The sequence below is a fragment of the Lotus japonicus genome, chromosome 5, assembly GCF_012489685.1.
Source record: "Lotus japonicus ecotype B-129 chromosome 5, LjGifu_v1.2".
Lineage (NCBI taxonomy): Eukaryota > Viridiplantae > Streptophyta > Magnoliopsida > Fabales > Fabaceae > Lotus > Lotus japonicus.
The window spans coordinates 64626458-64653836 of record NC_080045.1 but is presented as its reverse complement, the minus strand read 5'-3'; the positions used below and the strand labels follow the sequence as shown (position 1 = coordinate 64653836).

At 36.0% G+C, this 27379-nt stretch overlaps 3 protein-coding genes across 5 annotated transcripts; 2 read left to right on the top strand and 1 right to left on the bottom strand.

Moving 5' to 3' along the window:
- The first annotated feature begins 460 nt into the window (after positions 1-460).
- On the top strand, positions 461-6092 carry LOC130717448 (phosphatidylinositol 3,4,5-trisphosphate 3-phosphatase and protein-tyrosine-phosphatase PTEN2A). 2 transcript variants are annotated; one of them, XM_057567671.1, is made up of 13 exons: positions 461-620; positions 1307-1847; positions 2396-2497; positions 2587-2643; positions 3036-3101; positions 3373-3549; positions 3668-3754; positions 3841-3905; positions 3975-4051; positions 4664-4710; positions 4911-5041; positions 5124-5193; positions 5395-6092. In XM_057567671.1, the coding sequence occupies exons 2-13, from the start codon at positions 1398-1400 to the stop codon at positions 5917-5919; spliced, it is 1854 nt and encodes a 617-aa protein (XP_057423654.1). In that variant the 5' UTR covers positions 461-620; positions 1307-1397; the 3' UTR covers positions 5920-6092. The 2 variants fall into 2 exon arrangements, with proteins under 2 accessions (XP_057423654.1, XP_057423655.1); XM_057567672.1 differs by lacking the exon at positions 461-620 and adding an exon at positions 705-723.
- Positions 6093-8108: 2016 nt separating this feature from the next.
- LOC130720305 (cyclin-D3-1-like) lies at positions 8109-10487 on the top strand. Its single transcript, XM_057570936.1, has 4 exons — positions 8109-8927; positions 9020-9221; positions 9342-9472; positions 9791-10487. The coding sequence occupies exons 1-4, from the start codon at positions 8379-8381 to the stop codon at positions 10079-10081; spliced, it is 1173 nt and encodes a 390-aa protein (XP_057426919.1). The 5' UTR covers positions 8109-8378; the 3' UTR covers positions 10082-10487.
- Positions 10488-23066: 12579 nt separating this feature from the next.
- On the bottom strand, positions 23067-27123 carry LOC130718029 (cyclase-like protein 2). 2 transcript variants are annotated; one of them, XM_057568466.1, is made up of 7 exons: positions 26706-27123; positions 26548-26592; positions 26090-26162; positions 25394-25491; positions 24635-24705; positions 23540-23686; positions 23067-23376 (listed from the first exon to the last, which is right to left on the bottom strand). In XM_057568466.1, the coding sequence occupies exons 1-6, from the start codon at positions 27058-27060 to the stop codon at positions 23558-23560; spliced, it is 771 nt and encodes a 256-aa protein (XP_057424449.1). In that variant the 5' UTR covers positions 27061-27123; the 3' UTR covers positions 23067-23376; positions 23540-23557. The 2 variants fall into 2 exon arrangements, with proteins under 2 accessions (XP_057424449.1, XP_057424448.1); XM_057568465.1 differs by having other exon boundaries at positions 23557-23686; positions 26706-27122.
- Between the last annotated feature and the right edge of the window lie 256 nt (positions 27124-27379).

The following is a 27379-nucleotide window of genomic DNA, read 5'->3' as shown; positions in this document are numbered from 1 at the left end:
TCCGTCAATGTTGATAAGGGTAAGATTATTTATGCTAAGTTTTGGATTGAATTTCATGGGTTTGAGACAACTATTCATGGCGGATTGAGACGAGTTGTTCTCTCTTGTGAGGTTGTTGTTGAAATATTAAATGGTCAGGACATGCATTTCCATTTCTCTCCACCATTTGATATTTGCTTGCAAGAAGTCTATGTATATGCTGAACTATTGTCGCGTAACTCATGACGACAAAGAAACGTCTCAGAGTCCATCTCCATAATTCCTCCCCTCGAAGTCGCTAACTCTTTGCTCTTCAATGAATTCGGAGGAGGTACGAGCTAACGTCGCGCCAAGCTAGGTCCCGTGTTTCTCGATCATTATCCATTTTCTAAATGGAAAAAAAATGTGAGAAAAATAAAGTCCACAAAGAACAGGGTGCACTACGCAACACAGGATAACCCTTAGGCTCGTTTCAACCGTTGGATCTTGAATCTATGACATGGAATGAAACTCCTTCTTGCATGTCAATCATCACTCACAACACAAGATCAGGATCTCCATTCCAAAATTTCAACGATCTCGTCATCGAAACCCTAACCAGCTCTTCCTTCACGCCATCTTCTCATTCCACTCCACTCTCGGTAAGATCACCTCCTCCTCCTCTTGAGATCCGAAATCACTTCCCTTCTTCTTGATTGGAATTTCACTTTCCGAATCTCAATCTATACGAATTTGTGATTCATAGTTCAGTTTTCTGTGCTTTTCCCTTTGTTAATTTCATGGTTTAATTTAGTTGCAAGATGAGATTCACCGTGTTCATAATTTTGCTGAAATGTTTTAGCTTAGTTGCTCAAGATTAATGAAAACTGCTAATTTTCGAATCGTTGGCAATGTTTCTATGTGATTTTCGCCAGAAAACTATTTGGACACATCTGTATGGGTTTGACTTTCGAAATTTCTGCATCCGGGGGAGACGTCGATTAAGCTTGTGTTAAGGAATGATATATGATATTGCAGTTAATTTTATGTTCAAATCATTTCTGAACCATTATAAAAGCTGAAGATGTGACATCTATTGTAATGCACGATTCTGTAAATATAGTAAAGGAAACTATTGAGTCTATAGCCGATTCATATATAGAGACAATTACTTCTTTCGCAATCACAGATTTATGGAAACATATTTACTTTCTTCCGCTCAGGATATTGTTATGACTTATTTTGTAGTTGAGTATATAGAGTGACTTAGGGTGAAATGTTAAAAAAGGAAAAATTATTTGCATTTTTGTTGTCTTGTATTCTATTAACATTATGTCGGCATTTGCAGCGTCGACCGGAAAGATACTGTAGGGCCAGGGCCACTTAATGATAGGATTACCGACTTCTGCGTAGGTTGTCTTTGAGACCTTTTTAAGCAAATGGATTCGGTACCTGCTGATGTGTCTAATTCATCTCCTGCGAAAGTTCCATCTACTTCGCCTCCTGCCAAAGAGACCGGTGGAGAAGCTTCTGCTTCTGTAGCCTCTGGAGAAGATAATTCTGCCGGCGAGGCACCATCTAGGCTATCTCCCACTGGCATATCATCTTGGGCCAAAAACTTGAAAATTTCTCCATCATTTTCCGGCTCCCAAGATGACTCATCAAGTGCAAATGCTGGGAAATCATCTTTCGCACGCTTCACTAGTAATTTGGGATTGCGGTTGTCTCCAAAATCTCCTGCAACAGATGACAGAACCAATGAAACAACATCGCAGTCTAATTTGTTGGGAAATATTACAAAAGGCTTGGTTGACTCTTCGAAGAATGCAGTGAAAGCAGTGCAGGTTAAAGCACGGCATGTTGTTTCTCAGAATAAACGCAGATACCAGGTTTTTTTCTTGTCCGAAAAAATTTACTGTGTTTATTGTCGTAGAGTGCCTCACTTAGTGGGATAAGGCTTTTGCTGTTGTTGTATTCTTGTAGAGCTGATAGTGAACTCATTTGAACAATTTATTCTTTTTTCTGTTCTGAAGACTTCTTTAATACCTAACCTGGTTCTTTGTTGCCTTCCCTTTCCTTTACTACAGTGTAAAGATTAACTTCAGAGTCTATTCATAGATCTCTTTTGTTTGTATCATTTTTATCTGGTTCTCTACATCAGATCTCATAGCTGTTATTGAACTTATAAAACCCTGAAGTTTGTTGACATTTGCTTACCTCCTTTAACTGTTATTAACTTGTCATGTAATTTAGTGTTCTGTATGATGAATATTGTATCCATTTTAGTTGAGAAAATCTGTTAGAAGTGGTGATTTGTGAGTAAAATGTGTTTGATTTTCTTTTTCCTTTGTTTCATATTAAATTGTATGTTCTCTTTTCTAAGAACCTTTTGGCTAATATGTACTGTTATTGTCCACCTCTATAACTTTTGCTTCAGGAAGGAGGTTTTGATTTAGATATGACATACATCACAGAAAACATAATTGCAATGGGGTTCCCTGCTGGCGACATGAGCTCTGGTTTTTTTGGTTATTTTGAAGTGAGTTGGTGAATTTTGGATGCACTTTGTCTTGGTATTTGTTTGCATCTTAAACACTAGTATTTTGACTATCTGTATATACAATGCAGGGGTTTTACAGAAATCACATGGAAGAAGTGATTAAGTTTTTTGAGACCCAGCACAAGGTAGTAACTCATAAGCTGACACATGGAGGTCTTATGCTTATGTCTTTTTTTGTTAGTCTGCTTCACATATGTACAGCTAACCTGTTTGATATTTTATAGCCTTTGTCCCCCCGCCCCCCCCCCCCTCTCCCTTTCTTCTTAAGTTACCTCAGACTAGTGTCATTTGTTTACTTTGTTAATCAGAAAATATTTCCTGTACTATGAGAATATGCTTCATCTATTCTGTTATCCTGCCACAATGCTAGCATGTTTTGTAGTTTGATAACAAATTTTGACTGTATGGGTATGGGAGACATCTTAAGTGACTTGTATGCTGTTTCTTTTCTTATCTTTATGATTACTTATCATTTTCTTTGTGTAGCTTGGCATTTGACATGTTTTTTAATATGCAGGGTAAATACAAAGTTTACAATCTTTGTTCTGAGCGGCTGTATGATGCATCATTGTTTGAGGGGAAGGTGATTTCTATATTTTCATTTAAGTCTTAGAGGGGGCTAATGTGGTTGAACCATTTAAGGGCTGCAATTTTCAGTTATACACCATGAACTTTAAGTTTCATTAATGAATTTCTTAAACACTCTCTTTAGATTAATTCTGATGTATAACTTTCATTTTAGCCTTCATTTTCATGTTTGGTTTACTTGATTTTTATGTTTTCATGCCTCATTATATTTCTATGGAATTTGTTTGAGCACCTTCTTGCATCTAAGTATGAAGTTCTTTCTTCAGGTGGCTAGCTTCCCATTTGATGACCATAATTGCCCACCAATTCAACTCATTATATCTTTTTGTCAAAGTGCTTACTCATGGTTGAAAGAAGACATTGAGAACGTCGTAGTTGTCCATTGTAAGGCTGGAATGGCAAGGACAGGATTGATGATTTCTAGTCTTCTATTATTCTTAAAGGTGAATAATTTCTTAACATTTTCTTGAACATATGATGAGTGTGCTTTATATTTTCACTATCTGTTTTGTTACATTGTTCTATTGCTTTAGATGTTCTGACTTAAATAGTGCATTGCAGTTCTTTCCAACGGCTGAGGAGTCAATGGATTACTATAATCAGAAAAGATGTGTTGATGGAAAAGGACTTGTTCTGCCTAGTCAGATTGTAAGTTCAGTTTTGTTATGTGTTAATTATGTGCGAAATTGGATATTCAGGAGTTAATACTTGCACTTAATTTCTGTTTTCTATAGAGGTATGTCAAATATTTTGAACGGGTCATGACGTACTTTAATGGAGAGAACCCACCTCCCCGCAGGTATATACTGGCCAAGATGCAATTTTAATACATACTTATCTTCATATGCTGACATCACATTCATTACAGGTGCATGCTTAGGGGGTTCCGGCTTCACAGATGTCCATACTGGATCAGGCCTTCGATAACTGTCTCGGATCATAGCGGTACGCTTATATTCTTGTACTAAATTTCCCCCTTATGTTTTTAGTCCATGATTAGTCTGTTAGTAGATTTGTAATTTCATGTTAAAGTTATTTCAAGTTCTAGTGCCGACGAGTTTTATTTCTTTTATTAACTAGTCTGCTAGTATTTATTTATTCTACTTTTCAAATGTTTTCTCTCTACCAGACAATTCATTAGTCCTTATTTCTATCAGTCTGTTTTGTATTTTGCTTAGCCATATGGTATGTGCTCCGATCTTTTAGTGTGAATGATGAAGGCATCTTTAGAACTTCTTCCGAACCCACTAACCATGTGTTAACGAAGTTGTTTCTAGGGGTGACTCCTAAGTGATAGAAAAGCAGGGAGAATCTCTATCATTTGTGCTGCTCTTTTGCACATGTTCTTTCATACAACAATAGAAAGGAACTTATATATTTTAGTAGTTAATAGTAGTGATACTAACGGGATATATGTTTTCTATATGATCTGCTATGTTTGTGTCAAGAATTGACTGACAGCTGACCTTTTGAAAGGGTGGAGTTTGGGATCTTAGTCCTTGTAAGTTACAAGACTGCTCAATTTGGTGTTGACTCTCTTCATTTTGTAATGTGTAGGTGTTTTGTTCTCAACCAAAAAGCATCCAAGGACCAAGGATCTTTTGGTGCGTCACAATTTTTCTTTTTTGAGGGCTTGGTGTTTCTCATTAATAATTTGGTGTCGGTTATTTAAACATTGATGAACTTAACATGGATCCTGTTACTGTATTAAATATTGATTAAATTGTTGTGTGGAGTTATTTCTTTTGTTCCTTTTTTTTTAAGTATGGGGAACTTCTCTTTGATATGATCTCATCATTTGCAGGCAGAAGATTTTTGGTTTAGTGCACCAAAGAAGGGAGTGATGGTCTTTGCTTTGCCTGGAGAGCCTGGTCTTACAGAGTTGGCTGGTGACTTCAAAATCCATTTTCACGATCGCCAAGGAGATTTTTACTGGTATTAGTTTTCTTCATCAATGATTAATTGTCTCTGCTTGCTGTCTCATGTTAAACTTTAATATCTTTCTTTTTTCTCTCAGTTGGTTGAACACAACTATGACAGAAAATAGGAAAATTTTGAACACCAGTGATCTGGATGGCTTCGATAAGGTAAGCTGTTGTGGTTCTTTGATGATATTCCCTCTAATATCTAGCGATTCATTTGTTTGTTGCAACACTTTTCTTTTAGCATTATCTAAGAAATTCAGAGAATAGTCTGGCTTCTGTTTAGTTTGGTGTTTCCATGCGTGTCTCGTCCACAATGTGGTCTTTGTCATTGACTGTTTTCTTACTGGAATGGTCTTTTGGCAGAGAAAATTGCCTTCTCCAGGATTCATGGTAGAAGTAGTGCTTGTTGATTATAATGGTAATGTTGTAACTTCCAGACCTGAAACTGTTACAAAGAAATCCGATGAGAGTCCAAGTAACAGTCCTGCCCCAGTTGAAGTGAGCCCTGCTGCACCAAATGCGAGCAAAGAGTCAGAGGGTGCTGAGAAAGATGATGTGTTTTCAGATGGTGAGGCTGAGCATCCTGCTTCTTCAAGAAGTAAGCAAACAAAAGCATCTGAAGCAGTTGAAACAGTTACGAATGCGCCCAGAGAGTCTGAGTCAAACAAAAATTCAGACCAAGTCTCAAATTTAACGCGTGCAACAGAACAAGTTTCTTTGGGAAATAAGATCTCTACGCCAATTCACAGTGCTGGTGAGCCAAAAAGTGATGATGGAAGAACAGTGCCCAGTCTCCCGACGCCCAGCTCGGAAAGTGAGTTTAAGGCCATGGCTGCAGATGCTTCTGTCTTTACATTCGGAGATGATGAAGACTACGAAAGTGACTGAGGCACCACATGTTTACTCTGTTATCTTTATACTTCAATATCTGTACATAAATATTGCTTTGCAACTTTCTCAACAATATCATGTTCATCCATTTGTTTGTTGTAATGATAAATCTGGCTACTGTCACTGGCAATGCGCTAGTTGATAATAAGAATTTGTTGTGTTATCAATCAGTATTGGTTGGCCATGTTCCACGGTATTAACTTAGCAACAAACTGTCTTAAAAATAATCAAGCAGGAAACTATATAGTAGCGCACTCACTTGATGTGGTAAACTGGTAATGTAAGTACATGATCATCACAACATTGAATAAGTTGTTTTTATTGACTTTTCAAAATAGGTAATCACTATTAATAGTATGACGACTTACTTTACTCTTTAAAGTGAGTGAGGAGCCAAATCGGCGATCAAACATGTACATATTATCCCTTTAAACTCTTGCTCCATCGGAACTAGTACATTTTTAACTTGATCCACTCGTATGACCAATTTTAAATTGTCCACTATGCCCCTGTTCAATTGTGTGGTTGCTAAGTTTTTTTTTGGTATATTTTTGAACTTTTTAAAGGAAAGCAAAATGGTCAATAAGGATGTTACATGCCTATTTCCCATTGGCAGTCTTCATTGTGACATTTGATGTTTAGGGCAGACTCAAGACGTGGGCCAAAAATATGGTCATGAGAATGTTGCTCCAAAGTTATTACGTAAGCACTCCCTGTATTATCAAAGTGGGAGTTTTCATCCAAAATTTATGGAGTAAATGCTTAATAGTAATTTTGGTCTCTAGTTTTGATAATGTGTGATCTTTATTCATTTTTAGTTAATTATGTTGCTCCAATTTTTAAATTGGACCATATATGTTTTTTTCTGTTAATTTTCTAAAGTTTTTTAATTTTTTCTTCTATTAAAAATTTTGGAGTTTGTGATAGATTTGCGGATGAGTAAAAAAATAACGTAAATAATTGTGGTCGAGTGAAAATGGAATCAAATGATGTAATAAAATCAATGTGAAGATTTCACTTGAAAAAAGAGGGGTTTATCCAATATGCACTTGTTTTTCTTGATGCAACTTTGCTACCATGAATGTCACAAGCTATAACAGGTTGCAATATTATTGTAATAAATACCAGGCTATAATGTTTCCGGCGGCACCGTCCCCTCTACAAAGGCCGTTGAGCTCTTTGTAGCTATCATGCCCCGCATAGCTGATACTCTCTTCGTTAGTGTCGTGCTCTACGTTTATCACCTTCTCTGATTAGGGTTTGACGGGGGTGTGGTGCGGTGGAAAAAAGGTGGATAATGGAAGTTTGTGGTTGACTTAATGTGTCAATCAAAGCCTTGTATGGTGGGAAGTGAGTTATGGAATGGTCGGTTGAGGTTATGAGATGGTTGCTTTGCAGAATAGTTTGCACTTGCAAGTTGTTGCGACAATTGGTTGGCGTTGGAATGGGTGATTGCAACGTTATGGAGCTTTTAGGGTTGCAAATATGAAGGCTTGATTAATGTCATGGAAAGAAGAAGAGAAGTGGAAGTAAGGAGAGGTTTCGTTGGGTAGAAGGTTGGTTATGGTCGCTATGGATGCGACAATGAAAGTCGTGTTACGATGGGTGTTTGAGAAAAATAATGAAGAAGGTGAATGAGAAGGAGAAATGGAGGGGGGTAATAGTCGAGTTCAACCCGTAACAATTAAAATAAGTGGTCCAAAATTGAACTAGTTTTAAAATGATGCATAATGGTTCATTCAATAAAGAATTTGAAAAGAGTAGATTGACAGAGCTAACTTGCCATTGACTCATCAAACAATGGGCGACGAGCTGACCTATTTTACCTAATTAGATTGAAAGTCCTAACTCAACTCATATTTAACCGGGTTTCGGTGGTGCCCTAAAGAAAAAGAAGTTCTAAACTACTTAAAACAAGTTTTTTTTTTTCAATTGAAATTAGTAATAGGTTAGAAGAGGTTGTTTTCATGTGATGGGCCCATCTTGATGTGCGTGCCGTTTGATTTCTGCGATTCTGCCCGCCAACTACACAAAAACACCGAAAGCACAAAGAATTCCAAATAAGCAAAGAAAAGCAAAACCAACATAAATAATAAAAGACACTATTTATTTATTATATACTAAATTATAATTCATCCAATTTTCTTCATATTCATATTCATTCATATAAATATATAAAAGACAAGAGTGAAACCCAACCCAACACAACACAACACAACACTACACTACCCACTCAGCTCAAAATTCAACCCTTCTTCTTCTTCCACTTCTCCCTACTTTTCTTTCTCTGCTTTCCTTTTCTTCTTCTTACTCCTACTCTCTCTTCTTCACTCCTTCAGATTCAGAGTGCAAGAAAGAAAGAAAGACAGAGAGAGATGGGTGTGAGTGTGATGAATCTGAGTGTTTTCTTCCTAAAATGAGCAAAAGACCAGTGACCCTCTTCTTCACTGAAGAAGATGGCAATCCATCAACATCATCACAACAATGTCATTGACCAGCTAGAACAAAATGAAAATGTTTCTTCTGTCTTGGATGCTCTTTACTGTGATGAAGAAAAATGGGAGGAAGAGGAAGTAGAACAAGTGGTTGGAGAGTTATCTGAAGAAGAAACAAGTGATGTGACAACAAACAATGACCCTAACAACACTTGTTCTCTGTTTCCCCTGCTTTTGTTGGAGCAAGACTTGTTCTGGGAAGATGAAGAACTCAACTCTCTCTTCTCCAAAGAGAAGATCCAACACCAAAACTATTATAATGATGTGAACTCGGACCCTTTTCTCTCTCAGCCTCGTCATGAGGCAGTGAAATGGATGCTTAAAGTCAATGCTCATTATGGATTCTCTGCTCTCACTGCAACACTTGCTGTTACCTACTTTGATAACTTCCTTTTGAGCTTCCATTTTCAAAGTGAGAAGCCATGGATGATCCAGCTTGCTGCTGTTACTTGCATCTCTTTGGCAGCTAAAGTTGAAGAAACCCAAGTGCCACTTCTCTTAGACCTTCAAGTAAGTCAAACACAAAGCTCTGTTCACTCTGTTTTCTTCTCCGAGCTTTTTCTCATCTCATGAACCTGGTTGTATAAATGTTCTTTTTTCAGGTGCAAGATGCTAAGTTTGTGTTTGAGGCAAAGACCATTCTGAAAATGGAGCTTCTGGTTCTGTCCACACTCAAATGGAAGATGCATCCTGTGACTCCACTTTCATTTCTGGATCACATTATCAGAAGGCTTGGATTGAAAACACACCTTCATTGGGAGTTTCTCAGGCGCTGTGAGCATCTTCTTTTGTCTGTGCTTTTAGGTAAAAACTTTACTTTTTGAGATTTAGCATTATTAACTTTTTCGATCTGTTCAAAGAATCAACAAAGACAAGGTCTTGATTTTGTTACCATTTTGCTATGTGTGTTTTTGTTGAGCCTAGATTCAAGATTTGTTGGTGTTCTTCCTTCTGTGTTGGCCACTGCAACAATGCTGCATGTTATAGACCAGATTGAGAAGAGTGATGGGGTGGAATACAAAAAGCAGCTTCTGGGTGTTCTCAAAATTAACAAGGTTAGTAGTAATGCTTGGATGCTCATGTGTTTGTTTAAGGAATATTTGTTTATTTAATGCACATGAGTAGCACATCATTTGATTTAGTTAAGCATCTTAGATTAAATGCACATGAGTAAATATCATTTGATTTAGTTAAGCATCTTAAATTAAGTGTGTACATGAGTAGCACATCATTTGATTTAGGTAAGCATAGATTATATGCACATGATTAGCACATTATTTGATCTTAGTTAAGCATCTTAGATTAAACAAATTAAATGCAGATGATTAGCACATGAGTTTATCTTAATTAGTTAGTCCTCTGCATTTTGACAGGGGAAAGTAGATGAATGCTATGATGCCATGCTTGAGCTTACAAATGCCAATGATTATGATGATAACAAGAAGCTTAATAAGCGCAAGTATGAGGAAATAATCCCTGGTAGCCCAAGTGGCGTCATTGATGCTGCATTTAACTCTGATGGTTCCAACGATTCGTGGACAGTGGGGTCATCATTGTTTTCATCCTCAGGCCCAGAGTCTCCTCTGTTCAAGAAAAGCAGAACCCAAATGAAATTGTCACCACTTAACAGGGTCATTGTTGGAATTGTTAGCACTTCACCTTGATCTGAAACTCTCTGCATTCCCTTTCTATTTCCTTCTCATGAGAAAGAACCATAAAAATTACCCCAAAAAAGATCTAATGTTTATTTACTATGGTTATTATCATTAGTCTTTCCCTTCATGTTGCTGAGCTAGTATTGCCTTCCTTTCTATCTCTTCATTTCCAACAATGTCCAGCATTCTTGAAGAGGTAATGAAGGAATGGTTTCTGAGGGAAGAAGAGGAGGAGGACAAAGTTGGCAATGAAGTGAAGACTATCAGCAAGCACTCTATAAGATGTTTAAGGCACTTTTTATTTAATTTTATTCAATGGATCTCTTCTAGACCATACCAAATTTGGACATATTTATATCATGTTTCTATAATAAATTGGGAACAATTTTGTTCATATGTTATATGCTTTTATTTACTTCCTTGTTTGCATGAATCATTGAATGTGGGGGCTATAAGTTAATGTCTATTTGCATATGAATTGAATTATTGTGAAAGCACAATTACTTCATAAAGAAAAGTTTTGGTCTTAAGAGTGGTTTTTTTTATAAGCGGTCATAAGAGTGGTAATGTCTGTTAGCACTAGCGCCAATTTATATCTAAACATAATTTTATTAGTATGACATCCAGCTGAGAGACCTGAAATTTTTCTTTTCTTTGATATATCTCATTCATTCATTATTATTTTTTCTTTGTCTTCCTTTCTTTTACATTCTAATTGTTTTGTTGGATATTTCTACATATATATATTTTTTCTATCATAGTTTTATTAGGGAAAAAGAAAGCTAGTGAGACAGAAGAAATAAAGAATGGTGTTTTGGAGAGGGTTATTTTGTTTGCATGTGAAGGGAGAAGAAGTTTGTCGGCCAGTGGGGATTGTGATGATGGGTTTTGGTCATAGAGGGGTTTCTTTTCTTGATTGGGGGATAGAGTCTTTTGACCTCGTAACAAGGGCCAATACAAAGCAACACAACACAATATTACTATTATAATGTTGAACTGACCCTAATTCTCTCTATAACCTAACCCTTCAGCTACACTGACAGCACAAGCTATTGCCCTAATCAAATTGTAGGCTTTGCCTCTATTACTGCACCTCATTCATTAGTCCTATTAGTAGTACTTTGAGAAGGCGTGAACATTGAACAATAGCATGATTTGCAAGTCTCTGTTATGTTCCTCTTCCTAGTTTATTGTACTTATACTATTTTGTAGCACATGCTTGCCGTTGCCTGTCATTATTCAGAAGATTAGAGTAAAGATTGCATTGATTAAAAATATAGGATAGGATGGTTCATTGGAACCTTGTAGTTGGAAACTTCGAGAGAGTTTTTGTTGTGCAATATTAATTGCATACTCTTCCTTCCGCATAATGTTAGAAATTCTTGTTGAGCGAGGTATGCAGGGACCAATGTACTAGCTTCCTTGTGAGGTCCTATAAACCCTTAACTCCTTAAGTGTTTGTTTTTTGTATAAATGCTGTTGAATGTAAATAAGTGTTTGCCCAATTTAATCCAATTCAATCTTTAGATCCATTGCCTTTTATGTTTCAGAATGTGTGCCAATGTACATTAGAGATGTTTCCCACAGAAAACAAACGAGATTAAATCTCTAACAACACAATTATTAAAGCAAAATAGTATTCTTGGTGAATCAATAGTGTTTAAGACAAGTGGATTACAAATTACACCAAATTTCATAGTACTTATTTTTTAAGATAATACTATTAGTCAATTTAATCGAACTCTCGACTAGATGCCTGTGCTCATACTCCTTCTTGGTAATTCTTTTATTAGTTGTCATACATTAGGTGTTAAATTATCAAGGTCTAATTGCACAACAACTTATGCACTTGCGGTCAAGAGCAAGAAACAATTGATTAATCATATTAATTACACTAATGACAAGCAGAGAACGTACCGAAGAACATGGGGAAACACTTTGACAACTATATTTCAAAGGAGTGGAGTGGGATACATAGCAGCATTCACTTTCCAATGCTTCTGCAATCTTTGTTTTGTAGTCGTTAGTTGGATTAGACTAACTATGATTAAGTATTGCACATTCTTTTTAAAGAAACAAGAAAGGTGCCATTATACGTAGACCTTCCCCTTTCACTAAATTGCGTTGAGATTTTTTTTACTTTTCTTCTTCTTCCAACCCCCTTTTACTTTTATGAATGCAAAGATTCATGATGATCATTCTAGTGGATACACTATAGTGCATGCTTCACCTTTTGGTTGTTTTCTTTACTTTTTTTTTTAATTTTTATCTTTGTTCTCGTGTGAAAATAAAATTAAAGTTCATTCTGCTTTTTTCACGTGTATCAAACAAATAATTTCTATGAAGATAATGTTTCTAAAACGTATTGTGTGAGCAAAATGGGTCAAGTGTATCACATTAGTTCTTTTGACATTTCACGAATTTTAAGATATCGATCAAGAATATATAATTTGTCACGTTGAATTTCACGTGAATAGGAGAAGCACAATTTTATTATATCAAGTTTAACGTAGATTCATGTTAAATTTAAGAAAAATTGAAACACTCACTAAGTCCGTATTTGAATAAGCATTTCTCACCATGGTTTTGATTTTGAAAGTCAAATGATTTATAAGTGTTTTGACACATTTGTGAAAACATAATTTTTTGTTAGATAATGTTGTAAAATCTTATAATTGATTGCGTTCAACATTTAAACTACTTGCTTAATTAATCTTCTACCATAATTAAATTTGAATATGAATTCTTCAAAAATGAGTTTCAAACATGTTCCAAAATTGATTTTGAAGTTTCTAAATATGAAACCAAACACCCTCTAAGAATGATGTAACATGATTTGGTGTTTTAGAGCGGTTTTTCTTGGAGGAGATTAAAAGCATAATGATGCCATATTTGTTTGTTTCCATTAAGTGGAGTGCAGGCAGTAAACAAGAAATGAAGAAAACTACAAAGAAGTAAGTAGAATACAAATGATTTTGGTTTTGTGGTGGCTTTGACAAAACTCCCATCTAATCATAAATTATGATAAAATGCATAAAGGCAGGGGATTTTATCATGGGGGACAAAAATCTGATTTTGTAGGAAGATTGTCTATTAATATTTTTCTCCACCTTAATGTATCTCTAGTATCATGTGGATGCAAGGGATATATATATATATATATATATATATTTTATAATTTGGAGGGTCAGAGACCCGGATGCAAGGGATCATGACTTCATGAGTCAGAAATAGAAAAACTCAAGAGGGGAGAAAATGTTTTTCCCAAAGGAAACAGCTTAGCTTATGAGATCAGTAATTTATGCCCCCACACCAATTATTGTAGCATAATAATATGTATGATGTCTTGGGGCTTAACTTGATGATTTTAAACTTCTTTTTGACCTAGTCTCATCAATTAATAAAATTCACATGAATACAAATTTAGACCAAAATCCCTCAATGTAATCTTCCTCTGGTCTTTTCTTGCTTCCAGCTGTAAAGTCTAAAAAAAGAACAATAAAAACAGGACCATGTATGATTGTGGACCACTCTTCCCTCTTTCATTTCTGCTAGGCAAAAGATTATTCAGAGTAAATGGAAACAGACTGTTTAGGCTGCACAACAGAACATACTCTTTAACCTATGTTTCCTTCTCTTCAGAAGAGAGAGTAATAAAATCAGATTACTTTATTAGCATCAAGAAATATGTATTATAAGGAGTAAGGACAATAAATAAGAAAAAAAAAATTGAATAATGTGAAAAAAAAATTATTTACCAAAAAGGGTGAAAAAAAACGTACTTACCAAACTGGTGTGTTTTGGAGAAAAGGCCACGCGTTAAGTGCCACGCACAGTAAACCGTGGCCTTAACCGGAAAACGCAACAGTTCTGAGAGTGTGGCCTAAACCCCGGTTTCTAAATACCTTACACCTTCTTTACATTCACACTTCCTCTAAAAAATTCATATAAATAATTTTCACTCATGAAAAATAAATTTTTATATGTTTGTATAATTTTATATATATATTATTTATTTGTACTTGTTATAGATATTTATTTTAAAGAACAAAAGTAAATATGAGCTTATTTATTTATTTCAATATTTAAATAAAGAAAAAATATCATATTTATTTTTGTTATTTAAAATGAATATTTATATGTTTGTATAATTTCATATGAGATTACTATATTTATTTGTGTTCTTTATAGTTATTTATTTAGAAGAACAAAAGTAAATATTGGTTTCTTATTTACTTAAATAAATAAAAATTTCATATTTATTTTTTATTTATTATGAAATTATACAAACATATAAAAATTTATTTTTCGTAAGTGAAAATTATTTATATGAATTTTTTAGAGAAAGTGTGAATGTAAAGAAGGCATAAGATATTTACTATTTAGAAACCGGGGTTCAGGCCGCATTTCCAGAACCGTCGCCTTTACCTTCTTAAGGCCACGGTTTACTGAGTGTAGCACAGCGCGTGTGGCCTTTTCTCCTAAACACTCCAGTTTGGTAAATACGTTTTTTTTCACCCTTTTTTGATAAATAATTTTTTTTTCACATTATTCAAAAAAAAATTTCGTTATTAAATAACAGGTAACAAGAAGAAAAAAAAGTAATCATAATGTTTTAAGTACTAATAATGAGTAATATATTTTGAATGTCTTTTGGAATACTGTGCAATGCAACTGATTATATATTCCCTAATAAATAGATAAAATGAGAGAAATTTAAAGGTAATACATCTGATTATTATTGTTGATATATATATATATATATATATATATATATATATGTGGTACAAATAACAGTACATGGTAATGGTTGAATAATATGTAAAAAAAAATAGACCGCTCTACACTATTGACCATATTTAGACATTTATTTTTATGATATTTTGTAACCTTCACAAACCATTATAAAACGTAAGTGTTTAAATATGGTCGATATTGTGTGACGGTTTATTTCTATAGGGCAGTAATATGTATTAATATTATGAATATATTTTGTACAACTAACTTATATTTTCCATATCATAATGAACAGGTAGAATAGAATGAAAGAGATATTGCAAGATTTTCAATTCTAATTGCTCAAAAAACAGAACAAAAATGTAATGCTAAGATTTCAGTCATTTCACCAAAAAAAAATGTAAAGCTAAGATAATATTTATAGTTTGATTGGCTATATTCTTACACATTAACTTTACACATGCATGTAATTAGATGTTAAAGGTATTGGTGGTATAACCATGCATGAGACCTCAAGATGTTGTTACTACATCATGAATTTCAGGGTAATACATCTTCATGTTTTTCACTGAACAAGATTGAAAAATAGGGATACTATTTTCTGTAGGCATTTTCAGGATTAAGCTGTTAGTCTCAGTAATGATATATACACACTTCCTTATTTATAACTTCATTTCCACCTATTTTTATTTAGGCTTATATCTCTCCTCTTATCATCTATCACATATTATATTTTCTCTCTCTTACTTTTTCTTTTCTTTATATCTCTCTCATCCTCCACATTTTTCCACCTCATTTAGAGGTGTAGACAAATAATTATTGTGTTAGTAATATTATCAAAATTTGTTTTTTTACCCTAGGCAGATGAAGCAGGGAAGAATTTGACTGTTCCACTTCCACGACAAAGACAATAATCCATTCTAATAAGGTAACATATCACATCATTGTACTATAATTTTTCCTATTATGTGCTAAACAGACTAAAAGACTGAAGTCAATATTTTAAAGTAAAAAATTCTTCACCAAATTCATGTAAAGTTTTTTCAAAATGATGTCTCTACCAGTCTACCTGCTTCACAATTGAAATACATTACCATTGGCATGTTTGTATTGTCATTGTGCAATTACAGGGTAACTGCAGGGTAATTGCAGGGTAACTTACAATTAATTGTATTTTTTTAATTGTTTAAAATAATAATATAAAATGATTCATGCGACACCTACCTAACAACTTTAAGATTTTGGGAGAATTGATTCTTTGATACACGTTATGATAATGTTAGCTCGTCTGATAGTGTTTTTTTATCTGCATAAAGCTAAAATCTAAAACTTTATTTAAAGACAATCAAATATGTAATACTTGAAATAACCACTAGTTTTCATTGTATTTGTCTTACACATAATTGATCACAAATTAGATAAGTTCCAGGCTTCCACAATAGGGTATAGAAAACAGTGGTTTTCTTATGGTAAGTTTTCAACGGTTAGTTAATATGGGAGGAGGTCAAATATGCCATTTTATTCCTATCTGAAAAAGCAGAAAGAAATTCTGATTCTTTCCATTTGACACTCTATGATATATATTATCATCTTCGATGTAATTGTAAAGCTGATAGTAGCACACAGACAAATTTACACTCTAATGAAGGTGTTGTTGATGTGTGCATCTGAAACTCTCATCCAAGATTCAAATGGTCCCTCCAACCAAATACCAATGTGATTCAAGGAAGTTGATGCATCACTGTTCTGTTCTGAATGGGCCCAATGGATCAGAAACAGAGGCCCCAAAAGCCTGTGTCGAGTGGCGTTTCCACATCTAATGCGTGAACCAAATTATTATCATCACAAATTCACAACTCAAGTCTCAACGTTCCTTTTCTTGATGTTGTATTTGTTACTTGCAACACTTAATGTTTGCTACCAGCATTTGGCATCCAATGTGGTGCTAGGAATCGATCATATATCCGAAGTGGCCACCATCATCTCAAGCAGAGACAAAAATGACAATACTACTGTAACATAATTAGATTTGGCCATGTTATATTGAATTTGTACCATATTTTCATTATTATGACATACGTGTATATTAAATGTATACACACACTAGGAAGTAGGAACATCGCTAACAATGAGTATGGATACTTATAAACACACATAGGGCTCGTTTGGCACGCCGTATTAGGCATGATAGTATAAGCTTATACAATACATTATGAGTTTATCCATTGTTTGGTGATGACATTGTATTGTATAAGCTTATCCATCAAAGTCCCCTTATACGTTAAAATGACGTATTATTTAATCCATCATGTGAGTGATGGATAAGACATGATAAGGTTGTGACGTATAAGTCACCATCACTACCACTTCCATTGCTGCCAACTTACACCACCATTGGCACCACCACCGGGTGTTGCCGCCACCACCTGATCACCACCGCCGCCCAACCGTCACCACCACCACCGCCGCCCTACCGCCACCACCGACACCACAACCACCACCACCACCATAATCGCCGCCACCACTCTATTGCCGCCACCGACACCACAACCACCACCCTATCGCCACCATTATCACTATTGCCTCCACCCTCCACTGTTGCCGCCACGCTACTGCAGCCGCCACCGCCACCCTATCGTCGCCAACACCACAACCACCATCGCTGCCACCACCGCCGCCGCCACCACCGGTGTTGCCGCCACCACCACCGACACCACAACCACCACCCTATCGCCACCACCACCATAATGTCGCCACCACCGACACCACAACCGCCACCCTATCGCCACCACCACCACCATTGCCTCCACCCTCCACTGTCGTCGCCGCGCTACTGCAGCCGCCACCGCCTTATCACCACCACCACACTATCGTCGCCAACACCACAACCACCATCGCTGCCACCGCCGCCACCACCGCCCTACCGTCACCACCGACACCACCACCACCATAATCGTCGCCACCACCGACACCACAACCACCACCCTATCACCACCACCACCACCATTGCGTCCACCCTCCACCGTAGCCGCCACCTACCGCAGCCGCCACCGTCTTACCACCACCATCACCACCCTATCATCGCCACCACCACAACCACCATCGCTGCCACCACCACCACCAACTTATCTCCACTGTCACCACCACCGCCACCAACACCAATCTACCACCATTGCCACCACCACCACCAACCTACCACCACTTCCATCACCACCGCCACCACCGTTATAATCACCTCCATATTTGATTTTTATTATATCATTATTCAATATTTCACTAAACATAAAATTGCATTAATTTAAATGATATTGTAAATTATACAGAGTATGGCCAAACGCTGGATAGTATAAGAAAGTTATCAGGGCTTATACTATCAGGCCTAATACTATCAGGTCTTATACTATCAGGCCTTATACTATACGTCGCACCAAACGGGCCCATAGTATACCCCCAAGTACACGGGTTCGAATTACCTGCAATTAAAGAATCATGAATTTATTGAAGTGTAACTCTTTAGATTGAGACCTTTTGATTAAGATCAGACGATCTCATGTCTTCAGTGAATGCAAAAAAATTTGACTGCAGGGAATCTAAGTCCCACATACGACTCTCTCTCTTCTTATCATATTCATTATTATATATTTTTTTCTTTATCACTTAGATTGTATATTTGATGTCTATCTTATTTAGATGCCAACAACTCAATTTCCATTAAAAATCTTTGGTATTAGTAATAATTATGGAAAATTATTTATGTGTCTTTACTTAACATATAAAGCTTTTTAAATAGTTGGTTCATTATGATATTAAAACTTCCATCGGTAAGTGATCTATTGTTCAATTTTTACTGCCCCTATGATCTAATACTAAAAATGGCTGAATCTAAGCACAAATGTAGATTCATGATAATCTTTTAAGATCTTTCAAGTTTTGTAACCAGAAATGGTATGAGATTAATCTTCTGGCCTCATGGTTGGCAAATTGGAAATTGATAAACATCTCAAGGGTGAGCTGGACTATTGTAATAAATAAGGGATTAGGGACTTTATTCACTACAAAACATTAAATGAACTGAGCACATATTACCTACTTAGAATAACATCTCCAGAAGATCAATAAATTGGGGAAAGCCTTTGAGGGTACAATTGTGTATAACCTCTTAGTAGGATGCCTCAAGTAGTCTTCTTTGGCGCCTTAATGGACTACTGCCCCACCAGACATATTCAAGTAATGTCTTATAAGGAAAAGGAAAGGTTTATAAGGAAGAAGTAGACAAGATAGTAAGCATTCAATACCAAAGCAAAAATAAAGCTGAAACAGTGAAGAGTTTAGGTGGTCCAAAACTAAGATGGATTTGAAGTTTCCTACATTGAGGACAATCTTACATTTACACTGCCAAGAAATTTAAACCAATGAATATCAGCTCATATATTTTATTAAAATCAGATGGTCGTGATAAGCTTAAAAAGATGGATTTTGATTCTTGCATTTGAGGCAATCTTACATTCACTCCATCAATAAATTTTAACTGTTATCAAAATTTGTCAACTCATATATTTCATTAAGATCAGACGGTAAATATAAGCTTAAAAAGATAGATTTCGGTTCTTGCATTTAGGGCAATCTTACATCCACACAATCAAGGATTTTTAGTCATTCTATCAAGATTGGTCAGCTTGTATATTTCATTAAGATAAGACGGCAGAGATAAACTTATAAAATTTAGGTATCTGATCTTAATCAAATATACAAGCTGGCCAATCAAGATTGATTGCGTAAATTTAACGATTTCTATCAGCAGTGAATCCAAATTCAACAAAGACACAGGCAGCTTGCTAAATCTCTTTCCATCTCTTATGACAAGGTAAAATTTATTGTTAAGCAAGCAGGATCACTTTAAGGTCTTCTTACAAAGTCAGAGAGAAAAGGACAAGTGAAGATTTTTGATATTTTAAGGGGCCAGCAATGAACCACGGCAAGGCTTGTGTCCCAAATCTGTGAAACTTGGCTGCCATTCTGCAAGCATGCATAACTGGCTTATCAGACAAAGATCTGGGTATCTTTTAACAGTTCTAGCCCTACACTATCACCATTCACCAGTGGAATTTTCGGAGGCTTAAAATCTTAAACACACCGTAACAGTAGTTGACATGTGATAAATGGTGACCACCCTCAAAATGACCTTATCTATATTCACTTATTCAGCACCTTAAGTGTATGATGTAAAGCGACAACAAGCAGAGGACACCAACAAATACATAAAACAAAACATGCATATCAAATTCTATGGTAGTAATAGCATGCCATCTTCTATTTACCTAGGATCAATTTAATCACCGAGAAAATATTCACAGAAGTTCTTCCATAGAATTAATTTTGACTTAAAATTAACTGTAGAAAATATTTCAAACATGCACGAAGCAAAATATCTTGCTTGTAACTTAGAAGTTGTTTCTATTGGTACAATGGGAGAAACCATAAATGCAACAGTAAGCATCACAGATTAATCTGATTTTGTATCTATAATGTGTTGGGGAACCAGAAAGCCGAGACCACACCTGCAGGGCAAGCACAAATTACATCTTCATTCAAAACCTTTAAGTTATTTAATATACCTTGAAGGGAACTCACCACATTAATATACCTATCTTCAATAGTGCATTCATTTGCTTTTTCAAAAACTTAATTTCTCATTTCGATCAGTTTTTCTTTCATCAGAATTAATCATGATACCCAGAGGTTACTCAAAAAATCTTCTTGCACTAACACAATGTTTAATGTAGTTAACCACCCTAGTTTAGTGATGTATGGCTTTAGTTGTTGTATCGTATTAAGGCGACCAAAAACTTGGCAATTAATTGTGTGTATACATAAACTTTGGTATAGAATGCTAGTGGAAGTCTTCTCAGTTTTAATTTTTTCACTGCATGCAACATTTAAAACCAGTTATTTATATGGTGAGAGAAAAAGAAGAATGTGGATGACTTGAGATATGGTCCAAGAAGTTAAGAGCCATTGTTATTAGGGGCTTGTCCCTTCATACTACCGTCTGCAGGTCGTATGGCTAGAACCCGTGACTCCTTTTATGGTACATTTTTAGCTCTTGTGCATCACGTGTGTCAGTAGAAAAATCCCATATATCCAGCTATGTCATTGGGTAAATATGTTCACAAAGAGAAAAGTGAAGTAAAGGATTTGATTATGGTTCAGTTCTTCCTTCCACATTGGAATGTGAAGATTTTGAGACCGGGGAATGATGACCCAAAAGTGACTGCAGCAATATACGAACAGACAAAGCTAATCCTGGACAGTTGGTAGACCAGTGCTGCTTCACTGCCAGAAAAGAGTTACTAATATTGAGTTATCATTCTTCAAACTATAGCATGCTTGGATTGATAGTCTCACATAATCTAAAAAGACACTAACTCCATATGCTAAGCTTTGTAGCTTCCTCTCAGAAATGATTAAGAGACTTCTTACTACAGGACTAAACACGCCACGTTTTTTAGAACTTGAAATTTACCTGTTTTTTGTTGTATTTTCAATGTATTAATTTGCTCGTATGTTTGGAATAACTTCTATTCACTTATAATCAATTCTTAAATCTAGAAGCTACTCACAAGAGTTTTTCTCCAAAATTAATTCTGACTTTATAATCAATTTGTATAAGGATTGCCAAAGCTTGAATGACTTCACTATTGGTCAATAAGAGTTACTGCTGAAATTTACCAGGGTCAATATACTTTAAGCGGAATCATAAGAGGTCTTAATTGCACAAGAAGTATATTCAACTGTAAATATGAAACTAACTTCTTTGGCTCCGCCAACTTCTTTTGCATTGATCTCAACCAGCCAGGGTAGCTCATTACTTCAGCTTTCTTCATCACTTCATCACAAGTGTATGCCTATGCCCACATTGCCACTGGCTGATCCACCACAACCAAGGGCAATGCATTCCAAAGATTTCCATGGTGCTGTGGAAGAAACTTGTTTTGTGTTTAATTTATTTTAAGCAAAGTAAATGGAGAACTCAATCATACAGAGTAGTAGAGTACATCCAACTTTCCATAAAGGAAAAAAAAGTACAGATCTCTGGCATACACAACACTGTCAAGCAAATAAAATCATTCATTCTTTTCAGCATTTCTTTAGCAATTTCAAAAATGTGATTCACCATGAGTCTACTTAAAGAGAACCCTTGATATAATATTTTGAGAATGAATGATCCAATTTTATTTTATTATGTTAAAGATTCTGGTTTACTAAAATGCACTCTACTCTACTCACCTCCATCCCTGGCTGCCATCCAAACCCACCATCGAATCCCCGCTCCAACCGGCACCTTCGCCAGCATCACTACCCCATCAAGTCACCTTTGCAACTGGCGCCAATACCAATTATTCAATACAACCAATCCATTTATGGAGTCAAATTCTAAATAGCACGGCTGCACTTTTTTAGTGACTCGTCTTAAACAGAACAAACCTAATCGCGCCCTACCCACCTCTTGTCCATCTTATTTGTGTCTTTCTCTTTTATATCACACAATATATCATATACATCACTTCTCTATTTTCTTTTCATTTCTCTCCGTATATGTAGGATGTATCCACGGTATCCACGGTATATGAACCATTTTTCTGCTGATATGGAATAGACGGAAGTGTTGGGCCACAACAGCACATGCAAACAAACTAGTTATATCGAGTGGTAACATGATAACATCTGGTTAGGTCACTTGGGTGGTGTGTTGTTTGTCCATTTTTCCACTCTGATAGTTCGTGTAGTTTGTCGCTACCACACTCAAGGGGATCAATCAATGACAAGGCTTTCTCATATATTACTGTGCTACCAACTGTAAAAGGTATGACATTGATTGAGGGGTGAAGAGGGCATGGATTGATTGATTTGAAGGCAACATTAATGCCTTTTATAGAAAAAATAAAAAATGATACCTATGGTAGTGGAATCTGGCAACAAGGTTCAAGCATCAAAGCAACATAGTTAAGCAAGGTATTTGGGCATCAATAGTAAACAAAGTCCAGGCATATCTTGGTGAAAACACTGCTACTAAAACAGGCGTGAAAACACAACCCAAAAGAAAGAGAAATTGATTTGCATGCACCAATTAAGACATTTCTTCATGAAATGAGGAACCCAGCAGGGTTTGGATACGTGATAATTCAGGGGAAATGTACTGCAGCCTTGGCTGCCACTAGTAGAAGAACTGAGCAACCTGTCACTGACAACTAAGAACTGAGACCAAAATGTGTAGTTGTTTGTGCAACAATGTGCAAATAATCTATACACACACACACCACATTATTTTCTTTTTCAAGATGACTTATTGAAGTGTTTATGCATACTTCTAATAAGTGTAAACATATGCCACCAACAATATTGATACTACTATCTAGCTCCATAATAACACCGCTGTGCCAACCTAGCACACCAAAGAAAACCACATCCAGTGTAATTATATTAAGCTACATCCCCCTTAATCTAAACATACATACACCTCTGATGATCACACCTTGTCCAGCATTCGAGACAGACAGCAATGCTTCCTGAGCAATTTCAAGATTCTATGTTAGCTATTGACTAAGTGAAAGAAGAATTATTTTTTTCATAGAACTCACTACAGAAGCAATGAGGAACAGGTAGCACATTCCCCTTTCAACCCAAATACATTAAAAAAAGAGACGCAACAGGAAACCCATGTTTGCCCACCTCAAACTAACACGTACCCTAATTCTTAATCAGAATGCATCGGATTGGTGATCCCTCAGCACCAGCCAATCTAAGAGGCAAGCAATGGACTGAATATAATCCTGCTGGGACATCATCAAGCTTGAGGGCTTCAACAAGAATGATTTCCTGAAGTAATTGGAGTTGTTAGTTCATGTCATGTCGATACTGTTTCTTATTCAAACAGAAGATTAAACTTATTCAATCCTTGTTTATACAAGGAAATCTGAAGACAACTAGCAGTCTCATTTCAAACTCCACCAAGTACCAACTAATTGGCAATTATCTTTAAAACTATGAAGTTAAATATTTTATTTGAAGAAGCCACCAAATCAACCACAAATTTGGATAGATATAGAACCTTTTTGGATGCAAACTAAAGAGCACTTATCGGAGGTTATCTTGCTTTTTCTATTAGATAAGCTCCGATAAGTCCGTATCCAAACGGGCTCATAGACAGAGGTAGGACTACGGCAAATAGACCAGCAACAAGCTGCTCACCCAGTTTTAAAAACTTCCAAAAATGTTCAAGAGGTCTGCTGACAGAACTAAATACTTACCAGTTATCAGTTGGACAAGTGGATATTATAGTTAAAACGTGTGTGTGTGTGTGAGAGTGAGAGTGAGTGAGAGAGAGAGAGAGAGAGAGAGAGAGAGAGAGAGAGATTCATGGTATCTAGTATCTATATCTATCTAGAGTGGAAACACCAAGTGGTTGTTCAAAGTTACAAAGATCACAGGTAATAAAAACCAAAGTTCCCAGTTCTGTATATAATTACCAGGCAACCACAATGAATGATGAAGAGATTGAAAATCATTTTAGTGGTACTTGTAAAGTTAAACATCCGTTTACGGACAAGTAATATACTTTAACCCATGAAAAAGGGTAGGGTATAATTGGTTAACTAAAACTGACAACACATCTATTAGAATATGGGAGACCTAACTCAACCCAAAAGCTAGCTCAGAGGTAAGGATTGCCTTCTCATATATAAGGGCTATCTAGGCCATATCTCTAGTCAACGTGGAACTTCTCAACAACATCAAGTATCAATCATAAAATACTTTTTTTCTTACCCTGTCTTTTAAAAAAACAAGGTGAGATGGAATCAAGTCATCAAAAGCAGCAACAGATAGGTAATCAATTCCTGCATTGCAGCACAGAAACATATGTAAGGCAATATGATTGAGCAGAAAAGAAAAGAATGTGAAGAGTTGAACAAGAAATAAAGGGGGTGGTGTGTCTCTGCAAAACATACACTAAATATGCAAAAATTAGAGCACCATAGTGACTTAGACCTTAAAGGGGATGGAGATCAAGATTCAAAGTGATCCTCTGAAACTACTCTACTGTCCATTATTGTCTTATATCAATACCATCAGCAAATGAAATGGTGAAACACCCAGTCAAGCTGTTAAGGTTTAGGCAGACACTTCAAAGTTTTATAGTACAAACTAATTACAATGCTATGCTTCAAGTGGAAAATAATGTAACAGATAGAGGCACCAAAAAGATGAGTTCACATCATGTCTAGACTCCAGATCACTAACTTTCAACAACTACTCAATTATGCGGCCTGATCTTAGTTAATAATTTTTTTATAGCTATTCAACTAATTAAAAAGCAAAAACTGTACCAAATATTTCTCTTTATCTAGTTATATTGCATGACATGTGTGAGACACCAACGAAGACTGAAGTCAAAGCAAAAATCTTAAAGTGTAGCAGTCTACAAGTGCAAAACTAGAACCAGCCACTAGACGAGGACAAATGACTGAAAGGATGCCATGGGAAAAAAAAAACAGTCCAGAATGTAGAAAAACAATTTACGCCTACCAACAAGCTTGATATCAGTGTTCTCCACTAGCCATTTTGCTCCATCCTTCGTGAATCCCACATAGCTTGTGTCCCATTCCTTCTTAAACATAAGCCGCCTAAAAGTTTAACAAATTTTAGTTTCTCATTTGGCTTTAAACGTGCCATGAAGTTCAAAAACAATGAAAAATTGAAAATGATATTAAAGCTAGGTCATTGACGTCAAATCTGCTCAACCATTCATGTGGATAGCAATAGCAATGTCTACATGATCAATAGTTATCAGAACTCATAAATCATTACTAAATACTTCCTTAGCTTAACATCCACCTCGGCTTTGAATATAACCATTGATACAAGTACAATGAGTAAAACTATAACTAGCTTACTACAATCAGTCTCACACATACAGGGCCAACAATAGCTGACAAAGTGTTGAGAAGAATCATTCAAAGACTGAAGAAGTATATATATATAAAAGTAATCTGTTCCCTTGCATTGAAATTTAATGCTGCCAATACTTCAAAAACATATTTTAGATAAACATATGCAGTAGCTTCAGGAATGTCAATAAATGCATTGCAAAGCTGTTTCTTCAAATCCATTAAATTTGTAACTATCAGCAGTGCTATTTGAATAGGCCTTACATTAACAAAATGTTGTGATACTCCCTATAGAGCAATATCCCCATCAATCATTTTAACTTGCACGCCTTACCTGTCAGTATTTAACGTTCGGAAAAGCACACGCTTCACACCCCTTGGAATATTTAATGACTTCATGGCTTCAGCTGGAAAAGTAAAAAAAAAACATTGTCATTTGATCAGCTGTTGTTAAGAATAGAAAGTCTAGCACTCTTTACTTTAATTGCCAAACAAACAAAAACTGAAATTGCATTTGGAATTAGCTGATTTGAGCTTTCATATAGTACAATGTTTATGGAAGTGTTTGGTTTAACTAATAAAAATAGCTCTTAACCTATTTTTTTTTTATCTTATTTTCATAAACTACCCCTACTAACTTATGAATAAGCACTTATAAACTATTTAAACCTTACTAAATTACGCTTCTCAAATTAGCTTATGAATAAGTGAAGTGTTTAAGCTAGGTGAATTGAACTCTATACCCAAATGCAGCCTTATTTTGTAAGCAGAAATGAATGAAAAGATGCATACCAGTTAGATTACTATCTCTTGGAACATCAACTAGCAGAGCAGGACCTGTATTCACACAGAAACAAAACAAGCTTAATCAATCAACAACCAAACAGCTACCATGAGTGACTCAAATTGAACCAAGCTATTCCAAACAGAAGTGATTTGAGAAGGGTTACCATTGAGGATGTGCAAGTCCAGTGAATCGACATCAAACCCGGCGTCGAAGTAGTGGTCGAAGACGTGGCCAGGGGCGTCGACGTGGGTGCCGGTGTGGGTCGGGAGCTTCATCTTGGAGTTGTTAGCGATGGAACCGTTCTTCATGCTCTTCGGAAGCCACAGGAACTGCCCTATGCCGTCGTCAGACTCCCATGACGGCATGTCCGGGTGGTACCGGTGACTGATGTCGAATATTCGCCCGCCGTCGTACACTTCCCGCCGGGGAGGGACGAGGTTCTCGTCGCCGGGCAGTGCCTCCGCACAAACCGCGACGGTTAAGGCGCACACCGCCACTAACAATGCTCCGAACTTCATCGTTGGGATTTTTTTTATTTGTTAAACTCAATGCGTCCGGAACCTTCTACTTCCTAGTTATATCCTCAACCAGTTTATACATGAAATTTTCCAAATTTGATTTTTTTATGCCCACTTCTCACCAATTAGTCTATTTAAATTTAAAATTAAAGATCAAAATAAGTCCCGATGAACAGTTCAAGTGATAAGAGCTGAGAGACTATAAGTTGAGAAGATGATAGTCAATGAATCAATAGTTTCATAGCGGTGTTTTTCATGCATCTAATCTAGGGTTCGATTTCATATTTCCAGCTTGAACATAATTGACATGAGAAAAAAT